We start from the raw sequence: 14,343 nt of genomic DNA, 5'->3' as shown, positions 1-14,343 counted from the left end.
AAAAGGGATTTAGATTTTCCTGAATTTACTGTTTGAATTCCAAAAAAATTCGGATAAAGAATGAGAAAGAGTTGTGTGGGTGCCCAAGCAGATTCCAGAACAGTCTGCACAGTGGGGCTCACCTGCTCTGGCACCTTGAGACCCATATACCTATCTCATTTTCAGCCTGAATTCTCTTAAATTTGGCAGACAACCCCTTTGCACAATCTACTGACAAACCATGCCGGAGATGAAAAAACACGTTGTAGCCTTAGCATTCCCATTCGGCAGCCATGCAGCGCCACTCCTGAGACTCGTCAATAGAATCGCCACCACAGCCCCGCAAGTGAAGTTCTCCTTCTTCAGCACATCTACATCCAATCGCTCCATCTTTTCTGATTCCACTAACCAGGTGAATATAAACATAAAGCCCTACGACGTGGCAGACGGCTTGCCAGAGGGCTACACGACTACCCAGAGCCCGATTGAGGCGATTGGGATGTTTCTACATGCCACGCCAGGGAACTTTAGGAGAGTTATGGAAGTGGCGGTGGCGGAGACAGGGAGGAAGATCAGTTGCGTAATGAGTGATGCATTTTTTTGTTTTGCTGGGAAGATGGCTGAGGAAATGGGTGTTCCTTGGGTTCCGCTTTGGACGGCTGGACCTCGCTCCCTTCTTGCCCACGTTTACACTGAGCTCATCCAGCAAAGACTAGGAACAAATGGTAACCATTTCTTGAATGAAAGTGATACAAAATCAACCATTAATATGCTATTTGGGTTGTTTTGGTTCAGTTCGTGTCAACCCGAAACGACGCGTTATCTAAATGGGTTACACGTGTCGTGTCGTATTACATGTTAAGAAAACGTGACATGTTCGGGTTTGAACGTTCGATTCGGATTGGCATAAATGGGTTCACAAGTCAACCAGGTTGACACGAACCCAACATGCCAACCCGTTTTGCCAGCTCTAGCATTTATTGAGTCTCAAACTAGGCCATAACAACAATTACAATGAGCTCTAATTGTGATAAGCTCTTTTGGGTACGTTAATTGATTATCCTAAAATGACTTGAGATAATCTATTTAAATAGGAAAAATTGTGATTCAATCAAATTGTGATACCTTGATTGAATTGTGAAGCCGTTGCATGCATGGATGTGCTAGGTCAAACTTGACTATATAAATGATTGCATGGAACTCTAATTATGACAAATCATTTTTAATATCACGCAGGTGGTTTTAAAATGTCTCAAATTGCATCTTGCCGACATCAACACGTTGCTCCATTTCTTTCCCAACTAGATTACCTTGAAGTCATCACGATGTGTTAATTTTTGTGCACCCCATATCACCAAATGGGCCACTTCGAACCAAGTGTTTAGAAGCATTTCCAATCATTCTCTCATTTTATATTCTTTACGTTTTAGGAGCTGGAAAGACTAAAAAAAAAAGTCTCAAATTGTGACTACTACTATAATTAATGTTACTAAATTAAATTATTAACGAGACTAGTGACATATTGAATGAACAGGCAAAAGATTGAAGGTTGCTTGCATTCTATGAGTTGATTAACTTTATTCAACTGTTGCTTCACTAAATTGTAATGTTATTTTTGCTAATTTGTCTGACTGATAAAATCATTTATGCTTATTGCAGTGTGTGGAGACCAAACCCTTGATTTTGTTCCAGGATTTTCCACATTGCGTGTAGACGATTTGCCTGAGGGGGTAATAATGTTGGGAAAATTGGAGACACCATTTTCAAAAATGTTATACAATATGGGATTAACGTTGCCACAAGCAACTGCGGTTGCCATAAACTCCTATGAAGAGGTAAGCTTATAGAAATGATAAATTTAATCGCTTAAGTTGATAGGAATGGATGAATATAATCATTTAATATATATTATAATACTCTCGGTCTCACGTGTGGGCTCAAACTCTCACTTAATAGGTGAAGCCCAACACGTGAAATGATAGGTGAATTGACGAAGATAAAGTTCGAACTCAAGACATTTGCTCTAATACCATGTTAAATCACCACTTGTCAGAGAAAACTTTAAACTGATAAAAATGAATGAATTCAATCATTTAATTTATATTCTAACAACCTTCCCCTTAATAAGAGAAGTCCAATATATGAAACATTTAATTTAAATGAAAAGTGAATTATGAAAACATGGTTCAAAAATTATTATATTTGTTATGATATTATGTTAAATTTATATTCCAATAGGTAGACCCCGATGCCGTGACTGAGCTTAAGTCGAAGTTTCTAAAGTTCCTCAACGTTGGTCCCTTCCCACTAACATCCCCACCACAATTCAATGCTGCTGATGAGCATGGCTGCCTGAAGTGGTTGGACAAGCATCAGGCGGCATCTGTGGCGTACATCAGCTTTGGAAGCATGATGACACCTCCGCCGCAAGAGCTAGCAGCACTGGCAGATGCACTACACGCAACTGGGTTTCCATTTCTTTGGTCATTTAAAGACCTTGCAAAGGAAAACTTGCCGAATGGGTTTCAGGAAAGGACAAGTAAAAATGGAAAACTTGTTCCATGGGCTCCCCAATTGCTTGTCTTGCGACATCGTTCTGTCGGAGTGTTTGTGACGCATTGTGGATGGAACTCGATTTTGGAAACTATCATTGCCGGCGTGCCAATGATTTGCAGGCCATTTTTTGGAGACCAGAAGCTAAACTCGAAGATCATAGAGCTGGTGTGGGGCATTGGTGTGGGGATTGAGGGTGGGGTTTTCACTAAAGAGGGAGTAGTGAAGGCATTGGAGCTAACTTTGTCAAGTGAACAAGGGAAGAAAATGAGAGGGAAAGTTGAAACCCTCAAAGAGCCTGCCATGAAAGCTGTTCTGCCTAATGGCAGCTCTAATGAAAATTTCAAGACTCTGATTCAGATAGTCACCAAGTGAATTATATTCTCATGTTACTTGGAGAATAACTAAGGTAACATTTTTGTACGTGGAATGGCTTGAATATGTTTTATAACTTTCGAATAGTCATTCCCACATGAGTCATGGGAATTGCTAGCTATTTCAAGTATTTAAATACATGTATACTTTAACACCAAGATTATTTTATTCCACATTCTTTCATTTTTAATATAGGCTATTCATTTTTCTTAATGAAATAATCATTTCGCGTATAAAACATACCCTAAGGATTTAACTTGCATGTTAACAGCCACCTTAAGAGAGGAAAAAGGTTAAAAAGAAAAGAAAATAAAAAAAGATCAAACTGTTAATTAGTGAATAATAACATGCAAGAATTTATTACATCAAATGGATTTTTTTTTTTTTTTTTGTAGGTAGTTTAAATATCACAAATTGTTGAGTTATTGTATTCTAGTTTTTAGCATGTTTATTAAAGATTAATAATTAATATTGGAAGCTCTATGCTAGGACTAGATGTTTTGAAATGAAACAGGATAAATAAACAAAACAAATCCACAGATGTGGTCCACCCTAACTATGGCTACATCCATGAAGTTGCTGTAGTTTTTTACTATAGACATAGTTCACCCTTTTGTTGATTTTTTGTGTGCACCTTTTAGTTCCTATTATGAATAGTCCCTAAAGTGTTAGAGATAGTGCCCAAAACTCCAATTAGTTTAATAAGATATTTCAATTTAAATAGAATAAAGTTAATATTCACTTATATATTTATTGAGCATATAACATATTTATGTGCTTTTATTTTATGATCATTATTTAGCATATGCATGTAAATGGCCTTTAGATTACATTGAATATGGTATATGTTGGGAGTAATGAGATTATCACGCATAAGATCTTTGATCATAACAAATGTAGTCTAAAACCTTGTGTTCGGGGTTATTAATGGAATTGGACATTCCATTGGATAAGACTGCATCAATTATGATGATCTATCTTGATCATGTGAGGTGTTAACTTCGGATTGATTTGTTGGTGTGGATTCAATGCAACCGAATGGACCACATAAATTGTTATTCCTTTAAACATCTGTCTAAAGGAATGATGTGAAATTCTATTAAGACTCTTATGATATTGATTCAAAATTTTGAGTGGATTGCGAACTCAAATGTCAAGTGTATCTGTGTATATCACTTTTATGCATTTAGAAGTAAAACTTTTTTGCAGTCAAAATTCTCAGTACATTGGATGATTGCATGTAGCATTGTGGTAACAACGTCCTCAAGAAGGAATCCAAGTCCTTTGATTAATTCAAAGAGATAAGAAATTTTTCATTGAGTTTAAGTTTAATTAATAAATTATTCTTAGTCCTTGGTCAAGGTATTTTAGTATGAGATTACTAAAATAATTATTACTAGATGAAATATTATTTCACAAGTGAGATTAATTATGTGACTAAATGGGATACTTAAGGATAAAAGTGAAAACATGAAACGCCAATATAATTATTATGTCCAATCAGTACAAATTTTATATAACAACTCTTAGCGCCCGTTTGGTTTACCAAATATACCCCTAGAATATAATGGCTATTCCTATAGAATAGCTATTCCTTTATTTGGTAAGGGTCTATTTGTAGGAATAGTGATTCTTGTGAGAATCACTAATTCTTACACATAGGAATAGCTATAGCCAACATCATGAGTGACGCAACATGTGAAGCGTGGAAGAAAGAAAAGATCGAAGAACAAGCTTCTTGGGTGCTCTCTAAAACATCCCTCATCTAAACCAATATCGATCGAAGCTCTGAACGAGATTCTTGATTCATACAAAATAATCATCCTTTTAATTTCTAGCATAAGCTCCAAATTTACTCGGCCCTAACCAAATTTGACTTACATCAAATTGTTTTGGACACCGAATTGATCAACATAAAACCTAACACTCTCTTTCCTTGAGATGAAGAAGCTATAAAATTAGTGTGTGCTTCAAATTAAATGGGTGAAGTTCTTACCTTTCCTTTTGAACCCTATTCCCTCTAGTTGACGGTTATGCCTTCCTCATATGAGCTTGTCATGTGTCACCCTTCGACTAGGTTGCATGTAATTTTTTTGTGGGGATAGATCATCGGCCCTAGTTGTTAAAGTATTGATTAAATAATTAAATTTACCTCTTCATATAAGCTTAAGCTTTTTGGATAAATGAAGATTTAATATGGTATCAAAGTGAGAGATCCTAAATTCAAACTCTGATTCCGTCAATTCACCTACATTTAAATTAAAAATTTCACATGTTGGGCATCACAAAAAGGAGTTTAAGACCACACGTGAGGAGGAGTGTCAAAGTAATGATTAAGTGATTAAATTTATCTCTTCCTATTAGCTTAAGCTTTTGGGATAAGTGATGATTTAATATGGTATCAGAGGCAAAGGTTCTGAGTTCAAACCTTGACTCTATCAATTTAACCTCCATTTCAAGTAAATATTTCACGTGTTATGCATCACCTATTAAAAGAGAGTTTGAGCCCACACGTGAATGAGAGTGTTAAAGTATTGATTAAACTATTAAATTTACATCCTCCTATAAACTAAAGCTTTTGCGATAAGTGGTAATTTAACACCGGCAAGAGGTAATCCTAGTAACCTCTCCTCTATTGTGAGTTAAATGGCATTAAATGTCAATTGCCTTCATGATGGAATAGGATCCTCTCCAATCCATTATGGACTTGAGACTATCCAGTTCATGACTCAAATTTCTTCTTACAAATTCTAGATCCACAAATAGGACACATGTCCCACTACAAAAAAATAATAAAAAAAAAAATTTCAAATTAAAAAATAAAAAATAAATTAATAAAAAAATAAGGGGTGGCTGGCTACCCCATCTTGGCTATAGGGGGTGGCCGGACCACCCCATTTTAGCTGGGGGTGGCTTAAGAGCCACCCCAATGTAAACAGGGTTGCTTATTACCATAGCCGCGGGTGATGCGTTCATCTAAACCCAAACTAAAAAAAAAAAAAAAAATCGTTTGGCCCTTGGGCCACCCCCAAGGGCCATAGGGTGGCTTCGGCCAATCCAGACCGGCCGATCTGGGGTGGGTTGGTCCGGCCACCCTAAGGCCTTTGGGGGTGGTCCAGCCACCTTGAAAGGCAAAACGATTTTTTTTTTTTTTTGGATCTGGCCATTGGGGGTGGCTTTGGCCACTCCAGACTGGCAGTCTGAAGTGGCCGAAGCCACCCCCAGTGCCAACTGGGGTGGTCCGACCACCCCCAATTGAATGGCCAGCTATCCCTTAATTTTTTATAATTTAGTTTTATAATTTTTTTAAAAAATATATATAATATTTTTTTTAAATTTTTTTATTAATATGATAGATGTTCTATTTATGGCTTCAGGATCTCTTTAAAGAGATCTTGATCATTAACTGGATATGCTCTCTCCTGTCCAAAATGGACTAGAGTGAATCTGTTCCCTTCATGACAGAGAAGAATGGTACTCCCATATCATCTTGGTTGTAAGTTACCCAAAAATCCTACGACATATTGTTGTTTGGGCCCTTTTTAAGTGAGAGGAGAGATTGAATTCTTCATAGCCTAGTAATTATTATGATCCCTTTGCAGCTTGCCAGCTACCAAAATGGGGTTGATGGGGCAACTTGGGCCTGGGCTGGTCAGTGCCTAGAATGGGCTTCATGGTCGAAGCCCAGATGATAAAATCCAGATGTATTAAACTTCATTTTAAATATGTTCCAATCCAGTAATTACTTATATTGTTCTCGTTTCTCCTTTGATTTTAAGATTTGGAAATGTCGAAATGACAATTAAGATCAGCTCCGCTGATAGATTATTCAAGTGTGTTCCAATCTTCCACTGTAATTCAATTGTTGATTACTAAAACATCAACCCAAAAATAACCATTTGCGCGGCTTGTAAATTGTAATGATTCAAGAATAGCTTCTTCTTTTTTTTTCTTTTTTCTTTTTGTTTTTGTAATGTTTTGTGCATATAAGCATTAATTTCTAATTAGTTCAGTAGGAGATCTTTGAGCTTTTTTTATGTTTTGATCATTAGTTGTTGGAACCTTATTGTCTGCTTACAGAGTTTTTGTAACACTCTGATCTCACATTGTAAAAATGAGAAGTAGCCAACATAAAGTAAATAGTTTATAAAGAAATTTATAAAACTGGATTAGCTACTAAGTAAAACTGGATTTTATAAAAAAAATTTAGGAAAGCTCTATATATATTAACTAATATTTTTGGGATCATATCATAGATATAACTACCACTTTTTTTTGGGTTTTTTTTGGGTTGTTACAATTTTCATGATGTTAACTATGATGCTCCAATGCTCGTTCAACTAAACTTTATATTTGATCATTTACAACTTTTCAACTTCACAGTTAAGTTTTTACTATTTTTTTTTTTCATTTATTATTATTATTATTATTACTTAAGACCAACCCGGCCTGTTTATTTCTTGAGCTAGCACCCAAAATTTAAATAAATAAATAAAGAGTAGAATAAATACTAAGGCCCCGTTTGAGTTTGCGGAGTAGGTATTCTTGTAGGAAAAAAAATATGTATTACTGGGAATAGAAGAAGTTGGAATTGAATAATTATTCTAGTTCTTAAGTTTGGTATCAACACATATTTCATAATTGGAATTGAACCAAAATTATTAAAAGGCCCATATAATTTCTAATTTTTTCAAAACTTAAAATAAAAAAAATAAAAATTAAAAAGTTGGAGAGAAAATTAAAATAATTTCAAATCTTTTTTTTTTGTTATTTTTTTTTTTTTAAAAAAAAAGTTGGAGAGAAAATTAAAATAAAAAAATAAAAAAGGTTTTTTTGGAAAACTTTGTCTATTCCCTCATGAATAGTTATTCTTCCAATTTTTTAGAAGAATGATTATTCTTATGTGTAAGGAATTAGTGATTTTTACGATAATAACTATTTTAAATAGATACTTACCAAACAATATAATAACTATTTTATAAGAATAGTCATTTTATTTTATGATCTATTCTTCAAACCAAACGAGCGTTAATTAAGCATTAAAAAGCCATAGGCTGTTTGACTATAGATAAATTTGATAAAGATCCAAAGCCTCCAAACTTGACTGACTGCAGCTGCCAGCTACCAGCTACGACGTGGATGATAAGAACGAAACAAGCACCATATAACAAGAGTAATTTCTAGGAAGCATCAACGGGTCGGGGCGGCTCATCCTATAGGCTACTCAAGTGGATGTCCAAGGCCCAGTGGATTAATAAAGCCTCGAATATATATATACCATTATGTGGTATGATATATTACTCGTCAATTCTGTCGGCACAAGTTTACAAACGAAAGACACGTAGACTAATGTTGCTATAAATCAATTTAAAACTCTTTTTTTTTTTTTTTTTTTGTCTTATTTTAAAAATTACAGAGAAAATGAATCTCATTTGCTATAATTTCATCTAAAGAGTTTGATGGGAATGTCAGTACCGACGACATTGACGTGACAATACAATATGCTATAAAATCTTTTACAATCTGCTGAAGCTTATAGAATTTTATTTACAATATCACAATAAAAACTAAGCCATATTATCAACTGAGGAGGAGATATTATAAAAAGAGGCAGAACCTCCAAATTTGACTGCAGCTGATCAGATCATTTGGTATGATAAGAACAAAACAAAGAACGTCGTAGCATATAACTCATGACGTGATTGCGAAGAAACATAAACTATTTTCATTCAACATTGCATTGCTGCCATTGCAGCCACTATCTAAAAGTATGGCTACAGATACTGACATTTTATGTTTAAATGCATGGTTGTCATAAGCTATATATGCTTGACCTTTGTCCGCGAGTCACAGTAATCACATGCATCCATGATGGTGAGATGGAGCATGTTTCTGCGGACTTTTTTCAGATTCTCATTTTCTTTGCTTGAAACATTGAATGTGCATCAGGCTGGACGGAGCCAGAAAGTACTAAGAAAATCTCCAAAATATTAGATGCACGTTAAGGTATAAATTAAAAGAAAGAAAGAAAGAAAAAATTAAAAATTTAAATTAAAAATCACATGAAGAAGAAGAAGCAACAACCATAAGACGAGAATATAGTAAATTTAAGCCCCGTTTAAGATAAAAATAAATTACTTTGAACTACTTTTGTGTTGCAAATTGCATTTTTTTTTTCCATCTTTTTTTTTTCGTTTGAAAAATTAAATAAGTATAGGAAAATAAGCTTTAAATTTCAAATTTTAAGGTTCTTGACTGTAGACATGTGCTTGTTTAAGGTTAGAATAGTAACGAGATGTACAACAAAATGCTGAAGAAAGATAAAATTTAGTGGGTAGGGCCAAATCTCAAATCGGTAGCCAGCTTAATAGGTTAGGGTCAAAAATACGGTTACTATAGTTTTTAATGGGTAAGAGCCAAAAGATTTGAGAATTAGTAACCAGCTTTTAGGTTTTAATGGGTATGGCTCAAAAGATTTTTTTGGGTAAAAGCAATAGGGCCAAAAAATTTAGTGGGTGGAGCCAAAATGTTTATTGGGTAAGGTCAAAAACATTTATATGTTGGGGCCAATTTTTATTATTATTATTATTTTTTTTTTCTAGTTTGGGTAAGGGTCATAGACTTAAAAACTAAAATATTTGACCTTAAATTTTTTTTTTTTTCTCAATAATTGAAGGGGGACCATGGCCCCATACCAGCCCCTTTTTTTCCTCAATAATTGAAGGGGGGCCGTGGCCTATGCAGGCCCCCCTCTTTCTGTTCCTAACAACAGATACAATAGATTGCAAGTTTTTGTCATTTTCTTTTTTAAAAAAATAATCATAGATCAGAAGGTGAATTAACAGTGATATTATTATTATTATTATCATTGTGAGATGGTTATAAAATAAAATATAATTTTTAGCATTATTCATAATAAGAATAATTGAAGATATTATGCCGTGTTGAAATGGCTGAATATGAAGTTCAGTATTTTCCAGGAAAATTGGGGTTATGTTTGGTAACGGGTTCAAAAAGTCTTTTCTCTTCTAAAAATAAAAAAAACATCGTTTTCTTTGCAAGTTGAACAAACAATTCACTTTTCAAAACACAAAATATAAAATATTTTTCAAAAAAACAAAACACAACACACTTTTTTGAAAACTATTCACACCTTATATATATGAATAATTTGAGAAAACAATTGCTTAATTTTTTAGGTGTAGAGACAAATTTCTTATTTATCAAAACTTTTTTTTTTTTTTTTTTTTTAAAAAAAAGGAGAAAAAGAGAGAAAACACTACAAAAAAAAAAAAAACCGGTTTTAGTGACAATTTGGATTGTGTCAGTTTAAGAAACCGACATTATAATGTATCGGTTTCTGTTCAACCGATACCAAATTAAAAATGGTGTTGGTTGAACAGTAATTGACACTAATAATAGTGTTGATTTACTGTTCAACCGACATTAAATTAAAAATGGTGTCGGTTGAACAATAAACTGACACTAATAAAGATGTCGGTTTACTGTTCAACCGACACCATTTTTAATTTAGTGTCGGTTGAGCAAAAACCGACACTAAAATTGGTGTCGGTTGACTATTCAACCGACACCAATTTTAAATTTTGAATTTTGAATACAGATTCAACCCTCCTTTCTAATTTGAATCTTTTTTTGGGTTTAAAAGTTTAACACACTACCATCCCATTTCACGTTTCTTCCTTCTTTTTTTCTTTCGTCTTCTTTATTTTTTCTAACTGGATTTTTCTATAGGCGACCGTTCAAAGCAATCAAGAGGACACTGGATGTTTGTGAATCTAAGCCTATTTTAGAAGTGAAGTTTTGTGCTACCTCCTTGGAATCCATGGTTGATTTTGTGCGTGCCATTTTTGGATTGCAAGCCCAAGAGCCAAAAGCACATGAAGAAAAAGCCCAACAGAGAGATCGATGCTGACATCAACAGAGAGAGATCGAGAAAAGAGAGGTAGAAGAAAAAGAAGAAGGAGTAGAATGAGGAGAAGAAGAAGGAGATCTGGATCTGATTCACATTAAAATGAAATGTAAAAAATGAAGAAAAAAAATCAATAAATAAGTGGAAAAAATAATATATATATATATATATATATATATATATATATCGGAATTTAATAAATTAATGATGGTTTTTTTTTAAAAAAACCATCACTAATTAGTGTCGGTTTTGCCTAAACCGACACCTTTTCCCATTTTCCTACCCTTGTTTAGCTACCCTTTGGAACCATCACTACAAAACCGCCACTACTTTTGTAGTGACGGTTTTTAGTCCTAAACCATCACTAAACCTCTATTTTTTTGTAGTGAAAGTAGCCACGACCACTCCTAGTGAAGAGGAAGGGTAGCTGCACAACCACCTATAGAACAGGGGTGGCCCTGCAACCACCCCCAACCGGTTAGAGGTGCCTGCATGGACACCACAAGAAGTCATGGGTGGCCATGCAGCCACCCCTTTCTTTCACTGAGCTAGGCTGGTCACACAACCATTTTTTTTGAATTTGATATATATTTTTTTTTAAAAAAAAAAATTACTTATAATTATGAAGTTAGCTCCATAGTTGTGTTTTTGTCAAAATAAACATGTCTAGTATTGTTTCTTTGAAAACAAAAGACAAATTTCAAAAAGGTTTTACCAAACAACTTTCTTACGTGGATTCCACATAAAACATTTCTCAAATGTTCCTAACTTTATATCGCATCAAATTTTTTATCAAATTAAAATAAAAACATTTTTTTTTTTCAAAATATGAACAAGTATACCCATGTAATGCCCACAATTAATATTTCCTAGAAAATAATATTAGGTGCGCTACTCTCTTACTCTTTTAACTTTTAAGTATATTATTCTATTAAGCCATAAAACTAGAGCAGCAGGTAAATTTTTAAAAATTTCTTGTAAACTACTTGAAAAATCAATATTCCTTGCATGACAATCCTCATAACTATCAACTTTACACATCATGTTACCCACATACAATTTTACATAAAATCAAATCATATCCTATAACATTCATAAAACAACTTTTGTGGGAAACATTGTAGCATTTTCTAAAAACATTCATTTGTAAGCACTTTAACATTTGACTGAAAACGAAAAATTTATTTGGCTAAACATTTCATTGTAAATATCTTTAGTAAACATACTTTTTTTGGAATACAAATCCCTTTACCATAAAACTATTTCATCATCTTCTACATCACATAGAAAACATTGTTCTTTGAAACATTGCACATTACCATAAAACTTCATGAAAATCAACTCGATTGGACCACTAGCGAACAAGCAAGAGAACGGTGTTTTCTGGAGCTTCAAGTAAATACTATCATCCATACCCTACCGGACAAATTTGCAAACGAGGCTCTCGGGGGCTTCAAAAAAATTGCCATGTTTGGACCAGTGTGAACGTCATTCCGAACGACCTTCTCTATGACTCTTTAAATTTCATTTCTTTAGCACCTTCTCGTCCAGACGTGTGCAATCGGTTTTCCGAATGAGTGTCTCAATGGCTTCTTATATCAATGCTCGTTTGAACAACATCAGTTAAGTTTCCAAACACAATCTTTTGTTCTTCACAATTTTGATGGACTTTTTTAGTCAATCCTGAGTACAAAACTACCCCACAAAAAATTACTTACATACACTAGGACTTGTTTTGAACAACGAATTGCCAACTCTAAAAACCTAACACTTCTTAGTTGTCTTTATTTGATTAAATATTTTTCTCATCACTATCAAGCTTATGGTGATTTGATGATTTGGATATATTAAATTACCACTTATCAAAAAAAAAAAAAAAAAAAAGATAAAAAATTTAATTTAATTATTTAATTAATAATATGTTAACACATCTCAAGTATGAACTCAAACTTCCACTCAATAAGTGACACCCAATATTTATAATATTTAACAGTAGAGTCAAGGTTAATTTCTATTTTGATATCATGTTAAATTATTACTTGTTCTAAAAATTTAAAAATAATTAAAAATAATAAATTTAATTATTTAATTAATATTTCAAAAGAATGGAAGCGAAATCAGTATAATTTGATGAGCTATGGATATCAAGCAAAACTAAAAGATGACAACTTCCAACAAATTACAAGTCACTTTCGAATTTTCCCGTAGTTGCAGTCTCTCACCATCAATGGTGACGAAGAATCACACTAACCAAACATGTGATAAGACAATTTTCTTTTGTCCGGTAGATGAAATAATATTTTCCGTACATTTGTTTTGAACATGGAATTGCCAATTAAAGCTAAAAATATAATACTTCTTGGTTGTATTTATTTGATTATATATTTCTTTTATCATGTTGCATCACGTTACGTAATATAGACTGTTTATGGTGAGTAGGTGATTTGGATGAATTAAATTGCTATTTATCTCAAATACTTAAATTTTAAAAAAATAATAAATTTATTTATTTAATTAATACTATTTTAACATTCATTCTTACTTATAACTTTAAACTTTATCTCGACAAGTAAAACCCGACATATAAGTTTTTTTTTACATATTCACACAAAGAAATAACAAGTTAAAAAAATAAAAATAAAAAATAAGAAAATGGAAAAAAGAAAATTTGAATTAGTGACTACCGTTTCATAAGACGTGATCTCAGCGGATTAAACTATTCATTGAAAATGACATGTAAAATATTTAATTGTAGAGTTAAAATTTATACTTGTGACTTTTGTTGTAATATTATGTTAAATTACTATTTTTTCGGTTTTTAAGGTGAGAAGAAATAATGAACTTAATTGTGTAATTAATATTTTAAAATAAGAGACGTGTGTTTTTTTAGTAAACAGATACAAGAACAAAATGGCATCAACTTATCTGTCTGGGTTGTCTTTAAAACATTAATTACTCTATCCCGCCCCCATCAATGCTGACAAAGAATCACACTAACCAAACATGTAATAAGACAATGTTTCTCATGTCCGGTAGATGAAATAACTTTTTCCTTAATTTATCATTTGTTTCCCATGATGAGCGGTTACCTTTCTGTTAATTACTATTAACTATTAAGGGTAAGTTTGACGTTACATTTTAAAATGTGATTTAAAAATATATTATTTAAAAAAGTGAGTTATTCGATTTAAAAATATAATTTTTAAAATCGTAATTAAGTATTTTGTAAAATTACGGTTTGACCTTTAAAATTTTTTGTTTAAAAAAAACCACTTCATTATATGCAATTTGAAAAAACATATTTTTTGCGTTTTCAAATCCAATTTTTTGTAAACGCACTCTTTGTCTATAAAATCTCAATGCCAAACGCACCCTTAAAAATACAGTTAAGCATTTGTCAAAATCGTAATTTAACCTTTAAAATTATTTTTTCAAAAAAAAAAAAAAAAAAGCTCATTGCCTTGGATTTGAAAACCTAAATTTTCTAAGTTTTTAAATTGCAATTT

General features: G+C 32.9%; 1 protein-coding gene across 1 annotated transcript; it reads left to right on the top strand.

Moving 5' to 3' along the window:
• Positions 1–220: 220 nt before the first annotated feature.
• LOC132190971 (flavonoid 3-O-glucosyltransferase-like) lies at positions 221–2,907 on the top strand. Its single transcript, XM_059605996.1, has 3 exons — positions 221–704; positions 1,639–1,814; positions 2,218–2,907. The coding sequence occupies exons 1-3, from the start codon at positions 221–223 to the stop codon at positions 2,905–2,907; spliced, it is 1,350 nt and encodes a 449-aa protein (XP_059461979.1).
• Positions 2,908–14,343: the final 11,436 nt, after the last annotated feature.

The sequence above is a fragment of the Corylus avellana genome, chromosome ca8, assembly GCF_901000735.1.
Source record: "Corylus avellana chromosome ca8, CavTom2PMs-1.0".
Lineage (NCBI taxonomy): Eukaryota > Viridiplantae > Streptophyta > Magnoliopsida > Fagales > Betulaceae > Corylus > Corylus avellana.
The sequence above is the reverse complement of the archived record's forward strand: the minus strand, read 5'-3'. Positions and strand labels throughout refer to the sequence as shown.

Coding starts and splice junctions, on each gene's coding strand:
- LOC132190971 (XM_059605996.1), top strand. CDS start 221: ATGCCGGAGATGAAAAAACACGTTGTAGCCTTAGCATTCCCATTCGGC. Junction 705..1,638: donor GCAAAGACTAGGAACAAATG/GTAACCATTTCT, acceptor TGCTTATTGCAG/TGTGTGGAGACCAAACCCTT. Junction 1,815..2,217: donor CCATAAACTCCTATGAAGAG/GTAAGCTTATAG, acceptor ATATTCCAATAG/GTAGACCCCGATGCCGTGAC.